Here is a 26,822-nt window from a genome sequence, read left to right as displayed (position 1 = left end):
CTAAGCACTGAGTTAGTGCAGTCCAGCTCCCTCCCTTCCATGTTCCAAGTCATTCACCAGTCCTATGTCTCAGAACAAGTGGCCAACACAGTGGGTACTGGAGGCCAACTCACCCATAGAAGCATTTGAGCTCTAGACAACAGAATAGCTGCCTGTACTGAAAGATGGATATAGACGTATAGAAAGAATACTGGAAGAAGACATGGGTCTAGGAGAGTGCATACAAATAGAACCTAATCAGCCCAAGTCTTGCCCATCTTAGCATGTCATTTTGAGATCTTGATGGTCTGCCTTGTACTTTATTATAATGTTTTATTTATGGTACCTTGGTGCCAGTTATTTCCTACAGAACACTATGCCAGAGCGAGAAGTGAGGATATTAATGTTGTCTGATATCAGTGAAGACTGTCAGATCCAACTCTGATCTCGCTCTGCTTAGCAGTGTTTAATGCTGTATGCATTACCCAATCCAGGTTTAGGTTGGTTCTTTGGTGTGAACCTGTGACCGGCTTTTGAGCTCAGTGATTTATCTTTAAAACCAGCTGGGATCCAACAAGTGTTTGCTGTGAGCAGGGGTTTGTTTAGCTGATCATGACTTCCCCTACTTACCAGCTTGTATTTTCAATATGTGAGGTATCATTGTATTCTGGCAGGCTGTACATCAGAGTAACTTGACACAATGTGAGCAAAAGAAACTGGAAGGGGCAAGTTCCCAGCTGTTAAAAGTGAAGTGAGTTGCTGGGATTCCTTTTAAGATAGCACTGTTGGTTTTTGTGGTTAAGATGTGCCCTCTTGATCTCGCAGAATCCCATAATATGGTGATGATATTTTTCAAGCAGGTTCACGGGCAAAAAAAACTCCCTCCTCCTCTTCATTGTGAGAGCTGGAACCATTGCTGGATAATGTACCCATCATGCTGGGCAAGATGAGTTCCCCTCTTGATGATAAGCCATTTTGGCTGCTTAGAGAAACTCAAGTAATGAAAATGAAGTTCTGTCCTCTCTCATTCTTCCTCTCTTCTCCATGAGAACACACTTGCTCTTTAATGTTTCAAAGTTTTCTCTGTACCACCAGTCGTCGTCCTCTCTCTCCTAACCTCCTCCAGAGGCCGCTTGGTGCTATGTGTACAGCAGTTGTTGTGAAGCATTAGGGAGAAGGGAGATGGTTTACAGCTAGTTCCGCTGTAAAAGAGCGCAATAATAAAAGAGCCCCCAGGCTAGTTTTATAAACCTAGACAAATAAACTCTGTACTACTCAGTAGTATTATTACACAGTTGCCATGAGTCATTATACAAACATTTTTATGGACATGATTTTTGTTTTTGCAACGAGATTGAATGTTACAGATTGTTTGCTAATTACAGCAATGACATCAAAATGTTTCTATTGCATATGGTTTTCTAGAAGTTTGACACGTGCATCAGCACAATATCGCTAGTAAATGAAGGCCATTCAGTTTAAATATATTATGATGTCACTAAGTGCACATGATGCACAACAAATATGGAATCCCAGCTTTTGTCTTGATCGCCAACTTTACATCCCAAATATAGTTCATAGATCGTCTTAACCAGTGGAATCGTGGTTCTTCTTTGCGCCTTTAAGATACAACACACCATAAATGAGCAGAACACACTGCAAATGAGCAGAAAATGTCAGCATGACTAATACTTTTCTGTGATATTTTCAGTTTGATTAGATATTGCATGACCTAATGAATAACTATTGATTAACCTAGAAGCAATACATAAAGATAGGGCTAAATAGCATATTTAAACTACATTCATTTAGTAGTGATAGCATATTGACACACGTCATAAGAAATTGCTGTAAATTTCTGGAAAATCATATGTTGTAGAAAAACGGTCATTTCTGTGATCGACATCCAAAAATACAGTAAAGTACAGAGTCTTATATTCCACAAGTTACCCAATGGTTTAGAGCGGATTACAAAATTATAAAAGAAAAAGAGAACATTCTCCTCTGATATAACAATATACTAAAAAATAAATAAGCAAATATTTCCTTAAATGTAATACAATAAATGAAAATAAACTTATTATTAACTTGTCAAATATTTCCTAAATAGATAGGTCTTCAACATTTTCCTAAATCTTAAATATGAGGATTCCTGTCAACACTAATGGCAACGAATTCCATCACTTACAGGAAAAAGAAGCAGTATAAAAATATTTCTCCGAGGACAAGCAGGCTGCTTGTTCTCACTGATGGGTGACGTCCACGGCAGCCCCTCCAATCGGAAACTTCACTAGCAAAGTCCTTTGCTAGCCCTCGCGCGCCCGCGCGCACCGCGCATGCGCGGCCGTCTTCCCGCCCGAAACCGGCTCGAGCCGGCCAGTCTTCTTTTGTCCGCACTCGGTACGGTCGTGTTTTCGCCGTGTCGAGCCCCGGAAAGTCGACCTCGCGCGTCCAATTTATTTTGAGCGTGTTTTTTTCCTTCGGGAAAGTTTTCTCTTAGTCGGGAAGTGCTCCGGAAACCCCCCGCCGGGTTTCGTGTAAATCCTCCCCGTACTTCCAGCTTTTTGCCCCGGTAAGTTTTCTTTCGTCGTCGGGGTAGGCCTCTTTTTGGCCTCGGTCGAGATTTTTCTCCCTCTAAATTTTGGTGCTTCAAATTTCGCCATTTCGGCTTTTGATTTCGCCGGCGTGATTTTTCCGCCCATGACATCGAAGCCTTCCAGCGGCTTCAAGAAGTGCACCCAGTGCGCCCGGGTTATCTCGCTCACTGATCGACACTCGTCGTGTCTTCAGTGTCTGGGGGCCGAGCACCGCCCTCAGAACTGCAGTCTGTGTTCCCTGCTTCAAAGGCGGACTCAGGTAGCGAGACTAGCCCAGTGGAACGTGTTGTTCTCGGGCTCTTCGTCAGCATCGGCACCGGGATCTTCGAGTGCATCGACGTCGTCAGCGTCCAGACCATCTTCCTCGGCCGCCCCTGCATCGAGTGCATCGAGGCATCGGGCCTCTGCATCGGCGCCGAGACATCGGATAGCTGCATCGACGTCGGTGGTACCAGGACCTCGTCTGCTGATGTCGTCGGACGGTGGTGCATCGGGTGGAGTGCAGGTGAGGGCTGTCCATTCCCCTGCTGGTGGCGGTGAGCCCTCGGGTGGGTCTCCGCCTACCCTGAGGGCTCCTGCGGTACAGCCCCCCCCCGAGATCGACCTTCTTCAGTCTCGGCCCCGAGGAAGCGACGGATGGATTCGACGTCCTCCTCGTCGGTGCCGGGGAGCTCCGGTGACATGCTTCGGAAGAAATCGAAGAAGCATCGACACCGGTCTCCTCCCCGTGTCGGCACCGAGAGCTCTGGGTCGCCGAGGGATTCGGCACCCAGCAGGCATCGGCACCGAGAGGACCGCTCACCCTCTGTTCAAGAGGTGTCGATGCGCTCCGCTCTGGACAGCCCGGAACAGCCTCCACGCCCGGAACAGGTACTGACGTCGACGCCTGCATCGACCTCTCAGCCTTTCTCTGCAGCCACTCTAAACGAGAGCCTCCGGGCCGTTCTCCCAGAGATTCTGGGAGAGCTGTTGCGCCCTACCCCTCCGGTACCGGCGGTGCTTGCGCCTCCGGTACCGTCGAGCGTGGCGCCGGCTGGCCCATCGCCCAGGTTGAGGTCCCCGACGTCGGTACCGCGTGCGGTGCCGACCGCGGCCACCTCCCAGGAAGGCTCCCCGACCACGTCGGCGGAGGGAGCTTCGCCGATGCGGGCAAGGGAGTCTACCTCTCGACGCCCCCATCGTGGACGGGGTTCCACGGAGTCGAGCAGGGCGAGGTTGCAGACACAGGTCCGGGAACTTGTGTCTGACACCGAGGGTGAGGCCTCGTGGGAGGAAGAGGAAGATCCCAGATATTTCTCTGACGAGGAGTCTGAGGGTCTTCCGTCTGATCCCACTCCCTCTCCTGAGAGACAGCTTTCTCCTCCCGAGAGTCTGTCTTTCGCTTCCTTTGTCCGGGAGATGTCTACGGCCATCCCCTTCCCGGTGGTTGTGGAGGACGAGCCCAGGGCTGAAATGTTTGAGCTCCTGGACTATCCTTCTCCACCTAAGGAAGCGTCCACTGTTCCCTTGCACCATGTCCTGAAGAAGACATTGCTTGCGAACTGGACCAAGCCATTAACTAATCCCCACATTCCCAAGAAGATCGAGTCCCAGTACCGGATCCATGGGGACCCAGAGCTGATGCGCACTCAGTTGCCTCATGACTCTGGAGTTGTGGATTTGGCCCTAAAGAAGGCTAAGAGTTCTAGGGAACATGCTTCGGCGCCCCCGGGCAAGGACGCTAGAACCTTAGACTCCTTTGGGAGGAAGGCCTACCATTCCTCTATGCTCGTGTCCAAGATCCAGTCCTACCAGCTCTACACGAGCATACACATGCGGAACAATGTGCGGCAGTTGGCGGGCTTGGTTGATGCTCTTCCCCCTGAGCAAGCCAAGCCTTTTCAGGAGGTGGTCAGGCAGCTGAAGGCGTGCAGAAAATTCCTGGCCAGAGGAGTTTATGACACTTTTGATGTTGCGTCCAGGGCCGCTGCTCAAGGTGTGGTGATGCGCAGGCTCTCATGGCTGCGTGCCGCCGACCTGGAGAATAGACTCCAGCAGCGGATTGCGGACTCGCCTTGCCGTGCGGATAACATTTTTGGCGAAAAAGTCGAACAGGTGGTAGAGTCTCTCCACCAGCGGGACACCGCATTCGACAAGTTCGCCCGCCGGCAGCCTTCAGCTTCTACCTCTACAGGTAGACGATTTTTCGGGGGAAGGAAGACTGTTCCCTATACTTCTGGCAAGCGTAGGTACAATCCTCCTTCCCGACAGCCTGCGGCCCAGGCTAAGCCCCAGCGCGCTCGCTCTCGTCAGCAGCGTGCGACTCAGCAAGGCCCCGCGGCTCCCCAGCAAAAGCAAGGGGCAAAACCTCCAAATTGTCCTCCGGGAGCTCAGTCCTACAGCTTCCAGCACAAGCAGGTACTTGCAGAGGAACTCTCCGCCCTTCTCAGCGCCAATGCGGTCGAGCCCGTGCCATCCGGGCAAGAAGGGCTGGGATTCTATTCCAGGTACTTCCTTGTGGAAAAGAAAACAGGGGGGATGCGTCCCATCCTAGACCTAAGGGCCCTGAACAAATATCTCGTAAAAGAAAAGTTCAGGATGCTTTCCCTGGGCACCCTTCTCCCCATGATTCAGCAAAACGATTGGCTATGCTCTCTGGACTTGAAGGATGCCTACACACACATCCCGATACTGCCAGCTCACAGACAGTATCTGCGATTTCAGCTGGGCACACGCCACTTCCAGTACTGTGTGCTACCCTTTGGGCTCGCCTCTGCGCCCAGGGTGTTCACAAAGTGCCTAGCTGTGGTAGCAGCGGCACTTCGCAGGCTGGGGGTGCACGTGTTCCCATATCTCGACGATTGGCTGGTGAAGAACACATCCGAGGCAGGAGCCCTGCAGTCCATGCAGATGACTATTCGCCTCCTGGAGCTACTGGGGTTTGTGATAAATTACCCAAAGTCCCATCTTCTCCCAGTGCAGAAACTCGAATTCATCGGAGCCCTGCTGGATTCTCGGACGGCTCGCGCCTATCTCCCAGAGGCGAGGGCCAACAACTTGTTGTCCCTCGTCTCGCGGGTGCGAGCGTCCCAGCAGATCACAGCTCGGCAGATGTTGAGATTGTTGGGCCACATGGCCTCCACAGTTCATGTGACTCCCATGGCCCGCCTTCACATGAGATCTGCTCAATGGACCCTAGCCTCCCAGTGGTATCAGGCCGCTGGGGGACTAGAGGACGTGATCCACCTGTCCACGAGTTTTCTCGAATCCCTGTATTGGTGGACGATTTGCTCCAATTTGACTCTGGGACGTCCCTTCCAAATTCCTCAGCCACAAAAAGTGCTGACCACGGATGCGTCTCTCCTGGGATGGGGAGCTCATGTCGATGGGCTTCACACCCAAGGAAGGTGGTCCCTCCAAGAAAGCGATCTACAGATCAATCTTCTGGAGTTGCGAGCGATCTGGAACGCTCTGAAGGCTTTCAGAGATCGGCTGTCCCACCAAATTATCCAAATTCAGACAGACAAAAAAAGCCTTCGGAGTCAATGTGTTAGTGCTTATAATGCTAATCTAGAATCCAGGAGTACACCTAAAATTCTGATAATTGGAGAAAAGATATAAATTACCTAATTGATTATTACATCATGTTCTTTTATTTATTTATTACATTTGTACCCCGCGCTTTCCCGCTCATCGCAGGCTCAATGCAGCTTACATAGTAACAAGAGAGTAACATAGTAGATGACGGCAGAAAAAGACCTGCACGGTCCATCTAGTCTGCCCAACAAGATAAACTCATATGTGCTACTACAAAAGAATTGCTAATTTTTTTCTGCATTGTTTCAATTTATGTAGTTCCATCCAATTTTGCAAAGTATCCATCATATCCTGAAATAAGCTAGAGTGTAAAGATACCAAGGTGCCAATAGGAATTAGCAGTTACGTCATCTGCTTAACTGTAAAAATTAACCCTCAGTTTTTGCAGACATTAGCCTAGAGAATGCACATAAACACTGAAGAGAATGGGAGACAAGGGTGAAAACTGAGGGGACCCCACATTAGTTGATCCATCTATTTGACAATTTGTCATCCATTTTAACTCTATATGAACCTTGTGTGAGAAATCCCTGAAACCAGTTATGATCCTGATCAGCAAAGCCCATAGTTTATTCACTTGTTTGGTGAATCCAACTGAAAGTAACAGGATAGATCATAAGGAATGCCAAGCCAAATGCAAAGCGGAGATAAGGAGGGCAAAAAAGGACTTTGAGAAGAAATTAGCGTTGGAAGCAAAAATACATAGTAAAAACTTTTTTAGATACATTAAAAGCAGGAAACCGGCCAAAGAGTCGGTTGGGGCCGCTGGACGAAAATGGTGTTAAAGGGGCGATCAAGGAGGACAAAGCCGTAGCGGAGAAATTAAATGAATTCTTTGCTTCGGTCTTCACCGAGGAGGATTTGGGGGGGACACCGGTGCCGGAAAGAATATTTGAAGCGGGGGAGTCGGAGAAACTAAACAAATTCTCTGTAACCTTGGAGGATGTAATGGGTCAGTTCAGCAAGCTGAAGAGTAGTAAATCACCGGGACCTGATGGTATTCATCCCAGAGTATTAATAGAACTAAAAAATGAACTTGCGGAGCTACTGTTAGAAATATGCAATCTGTCCCTAAAATCGAGTGTAATACCGGAAGACTGGAGGGTAGCCAATGTTACTCCGATTTTTAAGAAAGGTTCCAGAGGAGATCCGGGAAATTATAGACCGGTGAGTCTGACGTCGGTGCCGGGCAAGATGGTGGAGGCTATTATTAAGAATAAAATTGCAGAGCATATACAAAAACATGGACTGATGAGACAAAGTCAGCACGGATTTAGTGAAGGGAAGTCTTGCCTCACCAATCTAATGCATTTTTTTGAGGGGGTAAGCAAACATGTGGACAATGGGGAGCCGGTTGATATTGTATATCTGGATTTTCAGAAGGCGTTTGACAAAGTGCCGCACGAAAGACTCCTGAAGAAATTGCAGAGTCATGGAATCGGAGGTAGGGTATTATTATGGATTAAGAACTGGTTGAAAGATAGGAAGCAGAGAGTAGGATTGCGTGGCCAGTATTCTCAGTGGAGGAGGGTAGTTAGTGGGGTCCCGCAGGGGTCTGTGCTGGGTCCGTTGCTTTTAATGTATTTATAAATGACCTAGAGATGGGAATAACTAGTGAGGTAATTAAATTCGCCGATGACACAAAATTATTCAGGGTCGTCAAGTCGCAGGAGGAATGTGAACGATTACAGGAGGACCTTGCGAGACTGGGAGAATGGGCGTGCAAGTGGCAGATGAAGTTCAATGTTGACAAGTGCAAAGTGATGCATGTGGGTAAGAGGAACCCGAATTATAGCTACGTCTTGCAAGGTTCCGCGTTAGGAGTTACGGATCAAGAAAGGGATCTGGGTGTCGTCGTCGATGATACGCTGAAACCTTCTGCTCAGTGTGCTGCTGCGGCTAGGAAAGCGAATAGAATGTTGGGTGTTATTAAGAAGGGTATGGAGTCCAGGTGTGCGGATGTTATAATGCCGTTGTATCGCTCCATGGTGCGACCGCACCTGGAGTATTGTGTTCAGTACTGGTCTCCGTATCTCAAAAAAGATATAGTAGAATTGGAAAAGGTACAGCGAAGGGCGATGAAAATGATAGTGGGGATGGGACGACTTTCCTATGAAGAGAGGCTGAGAAGGCTAGGGCTTTTCAGCTTGGAGAAGAGACGGCTGAGGGGAGATATGATAGAAGTGTATAAAATAATGAGTGGAATGGATCGGGTGGATGTGAAGCGACTGTTCACGCTATCCAAAAATACTAGGACTAGAGGGCATGAGTTGAAGCTACAGTGTGGTAAATTTAAAACGAATCGGAGAAAATTTTTCTTCACCCAACGTGTAATTAGACTCTGGAATTCATTGCCGGAGAACGTGGTACGGGCGGTTAGCTTGACGGAGTTTAAAAAGGGGTTAGATAGATTCCTAAAGGACAAGTCCATAGACCGCTATTAAATGGACTGGAAAAATTCCTCATTTTTAGGTATAACTTGTCTGGAATGTTTTTACGTTTGGGGAGCGTGCCAGGTGCCCTTGACCTGGATTGGCCACTGTCGGTGACAGGATGCTGGGCTAGATGGACCTTTGGTCTTTCCCAGTATGGCACTACTTATGTACTTATGTACTTATGAAGAACACATCCGAGGCAGGAGCCCTGCAGTCCATGCAGATGACTATTCGCCTCCTGGAGCTACTGGGGTTTGTGATAAATTACCCAAAGTCCCATCTTCTCCCAGTGCAGAAACTCGAATTCATCGGAGCCCTGCTGGATTCTCGGACGGCTCGCGCCTATCTCCCAGAGGCGAGGGCCAACAACTTGTTGTCCCTCGTCTCGCGGGTGCGAGCGTCCCAGCAGATCACAGCTCGGCAGATGTTGAGATTGTTGGGCCACATGGCCTCCACAGTTCATGTGACTCCCATGGCCCGCCTTCACATGAGATCTGCTCAATGGACCCTAGCCTCCCAGTGGTATCAGGCCGCTGGGGGACTAGAGGACGTGATCCACCTGTCCACGAGTTTTCTCGAATCCCTGTATTGGTGGACGATTTGCTCCAATTTGACTCTGGGACGTCCCTTCCAAATTCCTCAGCCACAAAAAGTGCTGACCACGGATGCGTCTCTCCTGGGATGGGGAGCTCATGTCGATGGGCTTCACACCCAAGGAAGGTGGTCCCTCCAAGAAAGCGATCTACAGATCAATCTTCTGGAGTTGCGAGCGATCTGGAACGCTCTGAAGGCTTTCAGAGATCGGCTGTCCCACCAAATTATCCAAATTCAGACAGACAGTCAGGTTGCCATGTACTATGTCAACAAGCAGGGGGGCACCGGATCTCACCCCCTGTGTCAGGAAGCCGTCAGCATGTGGCTCTGGGCTCGCCGTCAAGGCATGGTGCTCCAAGCCACATATCTGGCAGGCGTAAACAACAGTCTGGCCGACAGGTTGAGCAGGATTATGCAACCTCACGAGTGGTCGCTCAATTCCAGTGTGGTGCGACAGATCTTCCAGGCGTGGGGCACCCCCCTGGTGGATCTCTTCGCATCTCAAGTAAACCACAAGGTCCCTCAGTTCTGTTCCAGACTTCAGGCCCACGGCAGACTGGCGTCGGATGCCTTCCTCCTGAATTGGGGGGAGGGACTGCTGTATGCTTATCCTCCCATCCCTCTGGTGGGGAAGACTTTGTTGAAACTCAAGCAAGACCGAGGCACCATGATTCTGATCGCTCCTTTTTGGCTGCGTCAGATCTGGTTCCCTCTTCTTCTGGAGTTATCCTCCGAAGAACCGTGGAGATTGGAGTGTTTTCCGACCCTCATCACGCAGGACGAAGGGGCCCTTCTGCATCCCAACCTCCAGTCTCTGGCTCTCACGGCCTGGATGTTGAGGGCGTAGATTTTGCCTCTTTGGGTCTGCCAGAGGGTGTCTCCCGTATCTTGCTTGCTTCCAGGAAAGACTCCACCAAGAGAAGTTACTTCTTTCATTGGAGGAGGTTTGCCGTCTGGTGTGACAGCAAGGCCCTAGATCCTCGCTCTTGTCCTACACAGACCCTGCTTGAATACCTTCTGCACTTGTCTGAGTCTGGTCTTAAGACTAACTCCGTAAGGGTTCACCTTAGTGCAATCAGTGCATACCATTACCAAGTGGAAGGTAAGCCGATCTCAGGACAGCCTTTAGTTGTTCGCTTCATGAGAGGTTTGCTTTTGTCAAAGCCCCCTGTCAAGCCTCCTACAGTGTCATGGGATCTCAATGTCGTTCTCACCCAGCTGATGAAACCTCCTTTCGAGCCACTGAATTCCTGCCATCCGAAATACTTGACCTGGAAGGTCATTTTCTTGGTGGCAGTTACTTCGGCTCGTAGGGTCAGTGAGCTTCAGGCCCTGGTAGCCCAGGCCCCTTACACCAAATTTCATCACAACAGAGTAGTCCTCCGCACTCACCCTAAGTTTCTGCCAAAGGTCGTGTCGGAGTTCCATCTGAACCAGTCAATTGTCTTGCCAACATTCTTTCCCCGTCCTCATTCCTGCCCTGCTGAACGTCAGCTGCACACTTTGGACTGCAAGAGAGCATTGGCCTTCTACCTGGAGCGGACACAGCCCCACAGACAGTCCGCCCAATTGTTTGTTTCTTTTGATCCCAATAGGAGGGGAGTGGCTGTAGGGAAACGCACCATATCCAATTGGCTAGCAGATTGCATTTCCTTCACTTACGCCCAGGCGGGGCTGGCTCTTGAGGGTCATGTCACGGCTCATAATGTTAGAGCCATGGCTGCGTCGGTAGCCCACTTGAAGTCAGCCTCCATTGAAGAAATTTGCAAAGCTGCGACGTGGTCATCTGTCCACACATTCACATCTCATTACTGCCTGCAGCAGGATACCCGACGCGACAGTCGGTTCGGGCAGTCAGTTCTTCAGAACCTGTTTGGGCTTTAGGATCCAACTCCACCCCCCGAGGGCCCTGTTTGTTCTGTTCCAGGCTACACTCTCAGTTAGTTGGTAAATTTTTTAGGTCAATCTCAGTTATGTCCTCGCCGTTGCGAGGCCCAATTGACCAATGTTATTGTTTTGAGTGAGCCTGGGGGCTAGGGATACCCCATCAGTGAGAACAAGCAGCCTGCTTGTCCTCGGAGAAAGCGAATGCTACATACCTGTAGAAGGTATTCTCCGAGGACAGCAGGCTGATTGTTCTCACAAACCCGCCCGCCTCCCCTTTGGAGTTGTGTCTTCCCTTGAAGTGTATTGTCTTGCTACATACTGGACTGGCCGGCTCGAGCCGGTTTCGGGCGGGAAGACGGCCGCGCATGCGCGCGAGGGCTAGCAAAGGACTTTGCTAGTGAAGTTTCCGATTGGAGGGGCTGCCGTGGACGTCACCCATCAGTGAGAACAATCAGCCTGCTGTCCTCGGAGAATACCTTCTACAGGTATGTAGCATTCGCTTTCTCCGAGGACAAGCAGGCTGCTTGTTCTCACGACTGGGTGACGTCCGCGTCAGCCCCCACCAACCGGAACAAAACTTCGCGGGCGGTCCCGCACGCAGGGCACGCCCACCGCGCATGCGCGGCCGTCTTCCCGCCCGTGCGCGACCGTTCCCGCCAGTCCTTTCTTTTCCGCGTCTGGAGAGAGACGTGTTATCGCCTCTCTCGTTCTCAGTCCCGGAAACCGGAGCGCGTATCTTCGTTATTTTTTTCGTTTAACTTCGTTGCCGCGTTTCCCTTTATTTTTTCCAAAAAAAAAAAACGCGCTGTACTGTTTTTCCCTCGTCTTCTAGCGGGGGCGTCGCGTTGCGGCCTTGTGGCCGCGCGGTCGATTTCTTTTCGAGGTGTGATTTTACCGCCACCATCGACGACTTTGATTTCGCCGACGCGATTTTTCCGTCGATGTCCTCGAAGGTCCCGAGTGGATTTAAGAAGTGTGGTCGGTGCGGCCGGCCTATCTCGCAGACCGACACTCACGCTTGGTGCCTCCAGTGCCTCGGGCAGGAGCACGATACCAAGTCGTGTACTTTGTGTCTTGGTCTCCGGAAACGGACTCAGGTAGCGAGGCAAGTTCTTCGGGACCGTCTTTTTGGAACTTGCGCCGGCACGTCGACCTCGACGGCATCGGTATCGACGGCCGGTTCTTCGGTACCGGTATCGATGTCGACGAAATCAGCACCGATGGCATCGACCCCAGGAGCACAGGGCCCACCGGTCCTCCGGTGACAGCAGGGGTGAGAGGCCGCGTGGGCAGTCGGCCCCGGTCACTCCCTCTACCCAGGGCCCTCGGGACCGAACCCTGTCGGACCCGGTCCCTCGAGGCCGAGGGGGATCGACCTCCTCCTCCTCCATCCCACCTAGCGCCAATGACGGGCATCGCAAGAAATCCAAGAAGCACCGTCATCGGTCGCCATCGATGCATCCAGCCCCCGGTGCCGGAGAGGAGTCGACGCCGAGGAAGCGTCCGCGTCGAGAGGAGAGGTCCCCCTCTGTAGTAGAGGTACCACCGCGTCAGGGTCCCAGCACTTCGGTGCAGTCTCCTGGACCCGAGCAGCTTCCGGCACAGACGCCTCTACCGGCCCCCCCCCCCCCCCCCCCCCCCCCGTCTTTCCCGGCAGCGGGCCTGGACGAGTGCCTCCGAACCATCCTTCCGGGGATCCTGGAAGGGCTGATGCGCCACCCCCGGCGCCGTTGACCGTGGCGCCGGCGAACTCTAGCCCGGTGCCGAGGCCTTCGACGCCGCTTGCGGCGCCGGTCTCGACCGCCACGCAGGTGGAGTCCCTGTCGATGGAGGGAGCTTCGTCCCCGCCGGCGCGGGAGTCCACCGCTCGACGACACCGAGGCCTCGGTGCCTCGATGTCGAGCCGGTCCCGGTTGAGGACTCAGCTGCATGAGCTTATGTCCGACACCGAGGAAGAGGCCTCGTGGGGGGAGGAGGAGGACCCCAGATATTTCTCCTCAGAGGAGTCTGTGGGCCTTCCCTCCGACCCCACGCTTTCACCAGAGAGAAAGCTCTCCCCTCCTGAGAGCCTCTCCTTTGCCTCCTTTGTCAGGGATATGTCTATCTGCATTCCCTTCCCCGTGGTCTCTGTGGATGAGCCGAGGGCTGAGATGCTCGATGTCCTCGATTATCCATCACCACCTAGAGAGTCCTCCACGGTACCGTTGCACAATGTCCTCAAAGAGACACTGCTTCGGAACTGGATGAGACCATTATCTAATCCCACCATCCCTAAGAAAGCAGAGTCCCAATACAGAATCCACTCGGACCCAGAGTTAATGCGGCCCCAATTGCCTCATGACTCAGCGGTCGTGGACTCTGCTCTCAAGAGGGCACGGAGTTCGAGGGATACCGCCTCGGCGCCCCCGGGGCGGGAGTCTTGCACTCTGGACTCGTTTGGGAGGAATGCCTACCAATCTTCCATGCTCGTGACCCGCATCCAGTCGTACCAGCTCTACACGAGCATCCACATGCGGAATAATGTGAAGCAACTGGCGGACCTGGTTGACAAGCTCCCGCCGGAGCAGTCCAGGCCTTTTCAGGAGGTGGTCAGGCAGCTGAAGGCGTGCAGAAAGTTCCTGTCCAGGGGTATATATGACACCTGTGACGTGGCATCTCGTGCTGCGGCCCAAGGTATAGTGATGCGCAGGCTCTCATGGCTGCGTGCCTCTGACCTGGACAACTGCACCCAGCAGAGACTGGCCGATGTCCCTTGCCGGGGGGATAATATTTTTGGTGAGAAGGTCGAGCAGCTGGTGGACCAACTGCATCAGCGGGAAACCGCCCTCGACAAGCTCTCCCACCGGGCGCCTTCAGCATCCACCTCAGCTGGCAAATAGTGCGGTGCGGATATGCCCTGAATTTGACCTCCCTGCCACCAAATTGTCCTCCGGGAGCTCAATCCTTCAGCTCCCATCACAAGCAGGTACTTGCAGAGGAACTCTCCGCCCTTCTCAGCGCCAATGCGGTCGAGCCCGTACCACCCGGGCAGGAAGGGCAGGGATTCTATTCCAGGTACTTCCTTGTGGAAAGAAAACAGGGGGGATGCATCCCATCCTAGACCTGAGAGGCCTGAACAAATTCCTGGTCAAAGAAAAGTTCAGGATGCTTTCCTTGGGCACCCTTCTGCCAATGATTCAGAAAAACGATTGGCTATATGTTCCCTGGATTTAAAGGACGCATACACTCACATCCCGATACTGCCAGCTCACAGACAGTATCTCAGATTCCGCCTGGGCGCACGGCACTTTCAGTATTGTGTGCTGCCCTTTGGCCTCGCCTCTGCCCCACGGGTGTTTACAAAGTGCCTCGTGGTGGTAGCGGCGTATCTACGCAAGCTGGGTGTGCACGTGTTCCCATATCTCGACGATTGGCTGGTCAAGAACACCTCGGAGGCAGGAGCTCTCCGATCCATGCAGTGCACTATTCAACTCCTGGAGCTGCTGGGGTTTGTGATAAATTACCCAAAGTCCCATCTCCAGCTAACCCAGTCTCTGGAATTCATAGGAGCTCTGCTGAATACCCAGACGGCTCAGGCCTTCCTTCCCGAAGCGAGGGCCAACAACCTCCTGTCCCTGGCTTCCCAGACCAGAGCGTCTCAGCAGATCACAGCTCGGCAGATGTTGAGACTTCTGGGTCACATGGCCTCCACAGTTCATGTGACTCCCATGGCTCGTCTTCACATGAGATCTGCTCAATGGACCCTAGCTTCCCAGTGGTTTCAAGCCACCGGGAATCTAGCAGATGTCATCCGCCTCTCCACCAGTTGCCGCACTTCACTGCACTGGTGGACCATTCGGACCAATTTGACCTTGGGGCGTCCATTCCAAATTCCACAGCCCACGAAAGTGCTGACGACGGATGCATCTCGCCTGGGGTGGGGAGCTCATGTCGATGGGCTTCACACCCAGGGACTGTGGTCCCTCCAGGAAAAGGATCTTCAGATCAACCTCCTGGAGCTCCGAGCGATCTGGAACGCACTGAAGGCTTTCAGAGATCGGCTGTCCTGTCAAATTATCCAAATTCGGACAGACAATCAGGTTGCAATGTATTACATCAACAAGCAGGGGGGCACCGGATCTCGCCCCCTGTGTCAGGAAGCCGTCCGGATGTGGCGTTGGGCTTGCCAGTTCAGCATGCTCCTCCAAGCCACGTACCTGGCAGGCGTAAACAACAGTCTGGCCGACAGACTGAGCAGAGTCATGCAACCGCACGAGTGGTCGCTTCATTCCAGAGTGGTACGCAAGATCTTCCGAGAGTGGGGCACCCCCTCGTGGACCTTTTGCCTCTCAGACCAACCACAAGCTGCCTCTGTTCTGTTCCAGACTTCAGACACACGGCAGACTAGCGTCGGATGCCTTTCTCCTTCATTGGGGGACAGGCCTCCTGTATGCTTATCCTCCCATACCTTTGGTGGGGAAGACCTTACTGAAGCTCAAGCAAGACCGCGGCACCATGATTCTGATAGCGCCCTTTTGGCCCCGTCAGATCTGGTTCCCTCTTCTTCTGGAGTTGTCCTCAGAAGAACCGTGGAGATTGGAGTGTTTTCCGACTCTCATTTCGCAGAACGACGGGGCGTTGCTGCACCCCAACCTTCAGTCTCTGGCTCTCACGGCCTGGATGTTGAGGGCGTAGACTTCGCTTCGTTGGGTCTGTCGGAGGGTGTATCCCGTGTCTTGCTTGCCTCTAGGAAGGATTCCACTAAAAAGAGTTACTTTTTCAAGTGGAGGAGGTTTGTCGTTTGGTGTGAGAGCAAGGCCCTAGAACCTCGTTCTTGCCCTGCACAGAACCTGCTTGAGTACCTTCTGCACTTATCAGAGTCTGGCCTCAAGACCAACTCAGTAAGGAATCACCTTAGTGCGATTAGTGCTTACCATTACCGTGTGGAAGGTAAAGCCATCTCTGGAGAGCCTTTAGTCGTTCGATTCATGAGAGGCTTGCTTTTGTCAAAGCCCCCTATCAAGCCTCCTGCAGTGTCATGGGATCTCAACGTCGTCCTCACCAAGCTGATGAAACCTCCTTTTGAGCCACTGAATACCTGCCATCTGAAGTACTTGACCTGGAAGGTCATTTTCTTGGTGGCAGTTACTTCAGCTCGTAGGGTCAGTGAGCTTCAAGCCCTGGTAGCTCATGCTCCGTATACCAAATTTCATCACAACAGAGTAGTGCTCCGCACCCACCCAAAGTTCCTGCCGAAGGTGGTGTCGGAGTTCCATCTTAACCAGTCAATTGTCTTGCCAACATTCTTTCCCAGACCGCATACCCGCCCTGCTGAACGTCAGTTGCACACATTGGACTGCAAGAGAGCATTGGCCTTCTACTTGGAGCGGACACAGCCCCACAGACAGTCCGCCCAATTGTTTGTTTCTTTTGACCCTAACAGGCTAGGGGTCGCTGTCGGGAAACGCACCATCTCCAATTGGCTAGCAGATTGCATTTCCTTCACTTATGCCCAGGCTGGGCTGGCTCTTGAGGGTCATGTCACAGCTCATAGTGTCAGAGCCATGGCAGCGTCGGTGGCTCACTTGAAGTCAGCCACTATTGAAGAGAAATGCAAGGCTGCGACGTGGTCATCTGTCCACACATTCACATCACATTACTGCCTCCAGCAGGATACCCGACGCGACAGTTGGTTCAGGCAGTCAGTGCTGCAGAATCTGTTTGGGGTGTAAATCCAACTCCACCCTCCAGGACCCGAATTATTCTGGTCAGGCTGCACTCTCAGTTGTTTCTTCGTAGGTCAATTTCTGTTGTTCCCTCGCCGTTGCGAGGTTAAATTGACCTGGGTTCTTGTTTTGAGTGAGCCTGAGAGCTAGGGATACCCCAGTCGTGAGAACAAGCAGCCTGCTTGTCCTCAGAGAAAGTGAATGATACATACCTGTAGCAGGTGTTCTCCGAGGACAGCAGGCTGATTGTTCTCACCTACCCTCCCTCCTCCCCTTTGGAGTTGCGTTTCATTATTTTTGCTTGTCATTCAACTGGCGGGAACGGTCGCGCACGGGCGGGAAGACGGCCGCGCATGCGCGGTGGGCGTGCCCTGCGTGCGGGACCACCCGCGAAGTTTTGTTCCGGTTGGTGGGGGCTGACGCGGACGTCACCCAGTCGTGAGAACAATCAGCCTGCTGTCCTCGGAGAACACCTGCTACAGGTATGTATCATTCACTTTATAGTGTATATTGCGCTATAAATATTTTTATACTGGACAAAGATAAGGAAGGCAAAGAGCTGAGGGTCAAGCCATGTATTATTCTAAAAGCAATAGTAACAAGTTTAAAAATACAAGTGTACAATGTTTCGTATGTCTAGTAGCACTATAGAAATGATTATTAGTAGTAGGGAGCTAGTGAAGTTCTACCAAAAGGGGAGTTACCCTATCAAAATGACGGGCTCCAAAGATCAATCTTGCCGTATTCTGTAGTAATTGATAACGATAAAAAAAAAAAAATTGGTATCTGAACATCCAATATATAGTAGATTACAATAATCCAAAACAAAGTATTATGGCTTGAAGTAATAAAATCAATTGTTTCTGAAGAAAAAATTGTTTAGCACAATACTTTTAATTTATAAAAATCCCCCCTTCATTTATTTAATTAGACCGCCATTGTCAAATTGGAATCCAACAATACTTCCAGAATGCGCAAAGATGTTTCCAACTTAAATTCCATTCCACCTAAAAATACTTGGGGGAAAATGGAGCAGAAACAGAGGGAGTACCAAACCAAATCATCTTCATTTTTTTCTATAAGAAACACCCAATCTCATTATGGAAACAAATCATTAATGTTCAGTTTCATTAATGTTAAAGTTTGTTCTCCAGTGCAATCCAGGGCTGGCTGGAACTTTTTTCACACCTTTCATATTATTGTAGAAACTGTAATGTTCTTTTAAGGTATAGCAGACTTGTTTCAACATTTTAGTCTCTCAGCATTTATTGCTCATTAGATTAGATTAGATAGATATATAAATGTCTTTTTCCAATTTTGTTTTGATATATTTTCTAGTGCTAAAATAAGTTACCATTCCAAGCCTCCTGCTTCCTTCATTCTGCCAACATCTCTCAGCCAGGAGCTAAAAGAAGACACTTGGCGTAAAATTGACCCGCAAGAGCTGCAACAAAACAACTTGCGCACTCTTAAGTGTGAGCATCTCCTAGCACCATGTGATTGATTTGTGCATAAAGTTATTATTTATCTAGCATAGATCTTGGAAGTGAGAATTACTTTTTTTATCATGAAGTCAGATATATATGCTGCATTTTATCCACATTACTGACTTGCCAATTTTGTTTTTAAATCTAAATGGAATTATTAGCTTCTATTAAGGTTTCTGTAAGACAGGTTGGGTTGATGGCTCTTCCTAAGCCCGTGCTGCTGCTTATTTCCCTCAAGCTAGTTAGCTAATGACTTGAGTCTTTGGTTGTTTCACAGTTCATATATATACATTTTTGGGGTTTGTTTGTTTTGGGGTTTTTGTTGGGGGGGGGGGGGCAGTTTAACCTTTTGTGGTGGAGACCAATCAAGTACAGACATTACATAGAAGGATTTTCTTTTCTTCCTGCAGTTGCGAGGTGCCCCAGCATGGCAAGCAGTGTAGTGTTCCATTCCCCTGATCTTACAGATGGTGTGATTGAAGAGCCTGAGATGGAGGAAGAAATGAAAGCAAGTGAAGAAATGATCTCCGATGAAGAAGAGGACCAGGAGGAGGACATAAGCCTTAATGAAGAGAAGGAGGAAGATAACTTAAGTGGAGAGGAGGAGGAGGAGAGCAGGGTAAAATTCATAACTCCAAAAGCACTCAGATTTAATGATTAAATATTGCTCAGAATGCTATTAGAGAGGTGTTTCTTGCCTCCTTGCCTTTTGAAAGGTAGCTTTACCCATTTGTCTAGTACTTTGTGTTTTTAAAAAAATGGGGGGGGGGGGGGATTTTACATTTTTCAAATTGGGCTTCAGTGATGTTGGTTTACAGTAGGCATTGTCAGCTGTCTTGAGGTACAAACAGATTTGGTTTCATAATGATTGATCAGCAGGTAGACTTGTATCCATATTTTATTAACTTTGAAGACGGTTCTAATTGTACCCTGTGAGAGCTGATTTTCAGAATCCCGGCTAAACATGGGACCCAGCTTTCAAAAGCTCTAGAAATATTCACATTTCAGTTCATTTTGGATTTTGTAGTGCTGATCTCAAATGGATGATATGAGCAACTACTGAGGAACTTTAACAGCTCTGATTTAAATAAACAGTCCTTACTAAAATAAGGGAGGTGAACCGCTGGGGCAGGGTTTTTAACTACAGTAAATGTGATGTGGCTGATTTAAATGAGAATAAGGAAAATAACAAGCTTCCTCTTCCCCCACCCACCTTGCATTTTATGTGTCCCTTATCAGGGTTTGCTCTTTAAATCATAAGAGGTAATATTCAGCAACCTTTTGATATATTCACTGAAATATTTTGAGCAATCCATTTTTTTTAAGTGGTTCCCATCACTCTACAACTTTTTTTCCCTATTTTAACAGGATATTAGTAGCAGGGGCTCATTGGCAAAGGAAAGCAAAGCAAGTCACAGAGAAAAGAATGCAAAGCAGGCAGAATTACCATCGCAGCCGACCACAGGTATGTGTAACATCTAGTAATGTAGAGAAGGGGAAACCTGTTGAAGTAGAGGGAATATTATATGGTTCAGACCTGTGACCTGGAAAACCTTTCTGGGATAGAAGTGATCACCTGGTTAGACCACACACCAGTCTGAGTGGATTTGCGGGAGGAGAGCAGGTCCACGGATTATGATATCCTCTTGGATGACTCGTAAGTGGATTGATAGGTGGAGCACCTGTTGGAGGAGTATATTGAGTTCCATGATACGGGCAACAATGAGGGGACAGCAGGGAGTTAAGCACCTAGAAAGATAATGGTTCTCCTATATTATGTATCTTGAAAACTAAGTGATATGATAGGAGGTTGGCAGCCAGTGGGCTGTTCTGAAAGGGGTTACATGTCATATTTTTGATGGCCAGCGATTAGTTTGGCTGTATTCCAAAAGTGTTTCCTCTAAACTCAGCTCCCCCCGAGCCCTGCATAACATATAGTTCTGTATTTGGCTATACTGGAAAAAAAAAAAAAAAAAGCATGAGTTGGGGAAGACCATACTCTTCCTACAATTCTGAGTAAGGCAATATCTTCCCCTCTTCCCAGGTTTGACCTAATGTGTGAAGCTCCTGGGCTGCCCAGTGATGAAAAGTGGTATCAAATGTGCTTGGTACAAATCCTGGAGCAAATTGCACTGCTGTTTGCAAAATGTATTGCCTTTCTGAAAAGAATCTCTCCCAAATATGGTACTAGAAAGGGATCTGGGTGTCGTCGTCGATAATACGCTGAAACCTTCTGCTCAGTGTGCTGCTGCGGCTCGGAAAGCGAATAGAATGTTGGGCATTATTAGGAAAGGTATGGAAAACAGGTGTGTGGATGTTATAATGCTGTTATATCGCTCCATGGTGCGAACGCACCTTGAGTATTGTGTTCAATTCTGGTTGCCGCATCTCAAGAAAGATATAGTGGAATTGGAAAAGGTGCAGTGAAGGGCAACTAAAATGATAGCGGGGATGAGACAACTTCCCTATGAAGAAAGACTAAGGAGGCTAGAGCTTTTCAGCTTGGAGAAGAGACGGCTGAGGGGAGACATGATAGAGGTATATAAAATAATGAGTGGAGTGGAACAGGTGGATATGAAGCGTCTGTTCAGGCTTTCCAAAAATACTAGGACTAGGGGGCATGCGATGAAACTACAGTGTAGTAAATTTAAAACAAATCAGAGAAATTGTTTTTTCACCCAACGCGTAATTAAACTCTGGAATTCGTTGCCGGAGAACGTGGTGAAGGCAGTTAGCTTGGCAGAGTTTAAAAAGGGGTTAGACGGTTTCCTAAAGGACAAGTCCATAAACCACTACTAAATGGACTTGGGAAAAATCCACAATTCCGGGACTAACATGTATAGAATGTTTGTATGTTTGGGAAGCTTGCCAGGTGCCCTTGGCCTGGATTGGCCGCTGTCGTGGACAGGATGCTGGGCTCGATGGACCCTTGGTCTTTTTCCAGTGTGGCATTACTTATGTACTTATGTAGGTAGAAGGAAGGCAATCTATCCCCAAAGGAGCTTGCTTTGCTGTTTCAAAAAGAAGTCGTTTAGGGAGCCAAGGGCTCGCCCAAAGGGGAGTAGAATCCATTTAGATCTGTTCCAAACACACGTCTTTGGTGACCAAGTTAGCCAACATGAAGTTGTGCTGCCTGGTATTAAAGAACGGGACCGCCATCCTTCCCTGCTTTTTAGTTTGCTAAAAAAACACCTCTTTGGACTCTTGGCGGGCACTTTCTCCTGATGTATACAAACACTTTCTTCTTTAATTTATCAAAAAAAAAACTGTTGTGGGCTGGGCGAGGGCAGAACCATAAATTCATTTTGGTAAAACCAAAATTTTTAAAGCCTGAATCCTGCTCACCTTAAGAGATTGATGCTCTTCCATCTGTCAAGTGACTAACTCGGTTAAAGATTCCTGGGTCTACTACTACTACTACTACTATTTAGCATTTCTATAGCGCTACAAGGCATACGCAGCACTGCACAAACATAGAAGAAAGACAGTCCCTGCTCAAAGAGCTTACAATCTAATAGACAAAAAATAAATAAAGTAAGCAAATCAAATCAATTAATGTGAACGGGAAGGAAGAGAGGAGGGTAGGTGGAGGCGAGTGGTTACAAGTGGTTACGAGTCAAAAGCAATGTTAAAGAGGTGGGCTTTCAGTCTAGATTTAAAGGTGGCCAAGGATGGGGCAAGACGTAGGGGCTGAGGAAGTTTATTCCAGGCGTAGGGTGCAGCGAGACAGAAGGCGCGAAGTCTGGAGTTGGCAGTAGTGGAGAAGGGAACAGATAAGAAGGATTTATCCATGGAGCGGAGTGCACGGGAAGGGGTGTAGGGAAGGACGAGAGTGGAGAGATACTGGGGAGCAGCAGAGTGAATACATTTATAGGTTAGTAGAAGAAGTTTGAACAGGATGCGAAAACGGATAGGGAGCCAGTGAAGGGTCTTGAGGAGAGGGGTAGTATGAGTAAAGCGACCCTGGCGGAAGATGAGATGGGCAGCAGAGTTTTGAACCGACTGGAGAGGGGAGAGGTGACTAAGTGGGAGGCCAGCAAGAAGCAGATTGCAGTAGTCTAAACGAGAGGTGACAAGGGTGTGGATGAGGGTTTTGGTAGAGTGCTCGGAAAGAAAGGGGCGGATTTTATGGATGTTGTAAAGAAAGAAACAACAGATCTTGGCGGTCTGCTGGATATGAGCAGAGAAGGAGAGAGAAGAGTCAAAGATGACCCCAAGGTTTCGAGCTGAGGAGACAGGGAGAATGAGAGAGCCATCAACAGAAATAGAAAACGGGGGGAGCGGGGAGGTGGGTTTGGGGGGGAAAATGAGAAGCTCGGTTTTGGTCATATTTAATTTCAGGTGGCGTTGAGACATCCAGGCAGCAATGTCAGACAAGCACGCTGAAACTTTGTTTTGGATGCAAGGTGAGATATCAGGGGTAGAAAGGTAGATTTGGGAGTCATCAGCATAGAGATGGTAGGAAAAGCCATGGGATGAGATTAATGAACCAAGGGAAGAAGTGTAGATAGAAAAGAGGAGGGGACCAAGAACAGAACCCTGAGGTACGCCGACAGGCAGAGGGATAGAAGTAGAAGAGGGTCTTCGTCTGAAAAGGAGAATATCATCCGCAAAAAGCTGGATTTTTGACTGACTAACTCCCAAGAAACACCCACAATCCCCAGTTGGGTATGAATGGCCTGAGCTAGGGGTGCTGTCATGAAGGCACAGTGTAAAGCACAGCCCTGTTTTGTTCCCCTATGAAGCACAAAGATGGGCATAAAAGTTCCATTAATTTTGAGGCAAGCTAGGGGATTGGCATAAAGCAGATGAACCCAGTGAAAAAATCATCCTGAAAACCTCAATTTACCCAAAACAGTGAACATAAATGCCAGGACACTCAATCAAACGACTTTCTGTTTGTCAAAGGAGAGTAGCAACCTGGGAATATCCTCTACCTGTGCATGATGGATAAGGTGTAGGGCTCTCTGCCACATCTTTTTAACTCCCTGGAGGTAGGTTGCACACTCCCCTATTTATATGCGGTTGGCAGTAAATTATTGTTATCCCCAAGAAGGATAAGGATCCAACATTGTGAGGCTCCTAACGCCCATTCTCTCTAATTGGCATTGACGCTAGAATATTGACTGGATCTTGGGGGTACTGGCTTGTGAGCTGGGCGCCCAGGCTGGTCCACCTGGGTCAGACTGGATTTGTGACAGGATAATATAAGGTGGGTGCTGAATTTTGATAGGACAAAGAGGATTTATAGTCTGTACCCTTTATTCTTTGTGGTTTAACACCGGTGACAGCAAAAGCTCTGCCCACCGCCAGCTGAACATCAGGCCCTCTTGTATTTCTCTATTTTCTTAAAATCAGTAGTACAGCTTCAGACATGACAGCACCTCTCACCTCCATGTGAAAGCGCTGCAGGCAGCAGAAGATCGATCTTCTGCTGCCTGCAGCGCTTTCACACAGAGATGAGAGGCGCTGACATGTCAGTGCAGGGGGCCTGGCATGGAGGGGGGGGATGGAGCGGCAGCTAGGAGGGTAACTGGACATGAGGGGAGGGCAGGGACGAGAGCAAGGTTGGTGGACGGGAGGAGGCCAAGGGAAAGAGGAGGGTTGCTGGACATGGAGGGAGGGCAGGGGAGAGAGCAGGGTTGGGGGGGGGGGGGGGGAGGCCAAGGGAAAGAAGAGGAAGGTTGCTGGACATGGGAAGGAGGGCAGGGGAGAGAGGAGGGTTGCTGGACATGGGGGGAGGAGAGGGGAGGGTTGCTGGACATGGATGGATGGAGGTGAGAATTATTAAATTTACAACAACAAAAAACTTGCCCCTCAACTTTCATTTCGTCCATTCGCTCTTTCATTACATTTTGAAAAACAAAAAGCTTGCACGTTTTAACGGGCTTAACGACTAGTTATAAATATAAAATACACAGGACCTCAATTTGTTGTTCTACTCTTTCAACATTTTGAATCACTTATATTGTGAATAAGTGATTCAAAATGTTGATAGAGTAGTACAACAAATTGAGGTCCTGTGTATTTTGTATTTATAGAGCTAAGCCAGGCATGTATGCTTTTGAGATGTGCACGTATGTCTAAACACCTGCCAGCATGTGTTTTGATGTTTTTAGAAGATGAAAGAGGCACACTGCTATTAGTATTCAAGTTAGAATAAAGGCTGCTGCAGACCACAAATTTCAACTATTTTTACACCAAGCCCATTGTAACAGCCAGTATAACACATTAACCACAGGTTTTGATTTTGTTTTCCATGTAGATATCCAAGCTAATACCAAAGATAAGGATCTGTGGGTCAGCCTGGACCGGCCAGCAAATGAGAATGATGATTATGATTTTAACACAGATTTTGTATAAATAGTGATTTATTTAACAGATTTTTATGTATGTAAAATATTGTATATAGTGTATTAGTAAACTTAGCCAGACTCATTTTCAAGGATTAGTTGCTCAGTTCTATAGTAGCAAAGCCTGTACAGTTGTTGGTTTGGGGTTTTTTTTTTTTGTAAATTTGTGTTAACTTTTGATTCCTGTGTGAATGTAAATACTTTTCCAGTGATAGTACTGTCATTCCACAAAATTTCTGTGTTGTTGAAATTAAAATGAGCAGAATATTGGATTTGGGAATCTTGCTTTTGCTAACTTAATCCCGAGTGCTTGAAGCCTGTTTCTGTGTTTCCCAACCTCTGTAACACTAAACCAGACTCAACTTTGACATAAATAGTCATTTTGAAGACTTCATCAATGGCCTAGACCCATCCTCAGGAGAATACCCAGCGGATCGATGCTGGTCAGAATTCGCTGTCCTCACTACCGAAACAATTACCCATGCGCATAATAGAGCCTCCAACACCCTCTGCAATTTGGACACCTGTCCCAACTACCTTTTAAAATCTGCGCCCGATCGCTTCATAGCAGATCTCACTTCCCACCTAAACTTCATGTTCCAACGGGGTCTCTTCCCCAGGGAAAATGGCAACATCCTACTCACCCCAATATCTAAGGATACCAGAAAAAAGACAAATGAACTCACCAATTACCGCCCAGTGGCATCTATTCCACTAGTAGTCAAACTGATGGAAAGCCTGGTAACCAAACAGCTTACTGAACAAATTCTCCACCACATGAATCGCAATCGGGTTTTCGTCCCCGCCACAGCACTGAAACAGTGTTAACTACCTTCATTTATTTTATTTACATTTGTACCCCGCGCTTTCCCACTCATAGCAGGCTCAATGCGGCTTACATATTATATTCAGGTACTTATTTGTACCTGGGGCAATGGAGGGTTAGGTGACTTGCCCAGAGTCACAAGGAGCTGCCTGTGCCTGCAGTGGGAATCGAACCCAGTTCCCCAGGACCAAAGTCCACCACTCTAACCACTAGGCCACTCCTCCTCATGGCCAAATTCAGGCAGGTAATAGCAACAGGCAACAACATACTTCTCCAATTCAACGTCTAGTGCATTTGACATGGCTAACCATAATATACTACTGAGACTCCTCGACTACTTCGGGATTGGTGGTAAGATACTCAGTTGGATCAAGGGTTTCCTCATCACTAGAACTTACCAAGTGAAATTAAATTCAAATCTATCATCCCCATGGAAAGCAGACTGGAGTACCTCAGGGATCACCACTATCACCGATCCTTTTCAACCTTATGATGACTCCATTAGCCAAGACCTTATCCACTCAGGGCCTCAACCCATTCCTCTATGCTGATGATGTTACAATCAAGCTTATTTTCGAAAGTGATCGCTGGCCATTTCCTGACATAAATTGGGAGATGGCCGGCGATTTCTTAAGTGGCGAAATTGGTATAATCGAAAGCGGCATTTTTGACAGCATCGCCGCTTTCCCCTTGCTTCGCCGGCGAAAGTTCAAGGGGGCGTGTCGGTAGCTTAGCGACGGCGGGGCATGGGCGTGGCTACCAGATGGCCTGCTTTCACTGATAATGGAACAAAAAAAAAGCAGCATTAAGCAGTATTTCGCCGGGTTTACTTGGTCCTTTTAGTTTCACGACCAAGCCTCAAAGTTCCCCAACTCACCAGATGACCACCGGAAGTATCGGGGATGACCTCCCCGTACTCCCCCAGTGGTCACCAACCCCCTCCCACACTAAAAAAACACAATTATAAACATATTTTGCCAGCCTCAAATGCCATACCCACCTCCATGACAACAGAATGTGTTCTATTCTCTGACAGCCTTTCCCTGGTTGTGATGTGGCTCTCGGGTGAGTGTGACACCTTTTCTGTAAGGTGCACTGCAGAGTCACATCAGCAATGCATTGTGGTGGGTGTAGGGTAGTGGGCTCTACTCCCATGGTGCTTTTCCCCCTGCTAACTGGGTCAGAGTGTGCCCTGTTTTGTTTCCGGTAGTGGCCATTTTTGTAAGCCAGTTTTAGATCCCTTTCATGTGTTACCCATGTTAGAGACCTTAGTTATTACCTTGAATGTTGCTGAAAGAGGGCATTGTACACCATTCTGCCAGCTCTGACCTACTGCTAATCTCAGTCCGAGGGAGACTCTTTGCCAGTGGGGCACAACCTCTG

General features: G+C 48.9%; 2 protein-coding genes and 1 non-coding gene across 4 annotated transcripts in view; 2 read left to right on the top strand and 1 right to left on the bottom strand.

Moving 5' to 3' along the window:
- The window catches only part of GNL3 (G protein nucleolar 3), a 99,880-nt gene extending 74,995 nt beyond the window's left edge, over window positions 1–24,885 (top strand). For both annotated transcript variants that reach the window (XM_030207670.1, XM_030207671.1), the window contains exons 12-15: window positions 18,112–18,248; window positions 18,671–18,879; window positions 19,629–19,725; window positions 24,526–24,885. In XM_030207670.1, the coding sequence (XP_030063530.1) occupies window positions 18,112–18,248; window positions 18,671–18,879; window positions 19,629–19,725; window positions 24,526–24,623 (541 nt within the window). In that variant the 3' untranslated portion in view covers window positions 24,624–24,885. The remainder of the gene's footprint in view (window positions 1–18,111; window positions 18,249–18,670; window positions 18,880–19,628; window positions 19,726–24,525) is intronic.
- LOC115473592 lies at window positions 366–436 on the top strand. Its single transcript, XR_003942689.1, has one exon. It is a non-coding gene; the product is annotated as a small nucleolar RNA SNORD19 (small nucleolar RNA).
- GLT8D1 (glycosyltransferase 8 domain containing 1) overlaps window positions 24,341–26,822 on the bottom strand; it is a 71,646-nt gene continuing 69,164 nt past the window's right edge. Inside the window, exon 11 of the transcript XR_003942596.1 lies at window positions 24,341–24,351. The gene's annotated coding sequence lies outside the window, so the exon portion shown is untranslated. The remainder of the gene's footprint in view (window positions 24,352–26,822) is intronic.

This window comes from Microcaecilia unicolor, chromosome 6 (genome assembly GCF_901765095.1).
Source record: "Microcaecilia unicolor chromosome 6, aMicUni1.1, whole genome shotgun sequence".
In the NCBI taxonomy this organism is placed as follows: Eukaryota; Metazoa; Chordata; class Amphibia; order Gymnophiona; family Siphonopidae; genus Microcaecilia; species Microcaecilia unicolor.
This window is presented reverse-complemented; position numbering and strand designations above follow the sequence as displayed.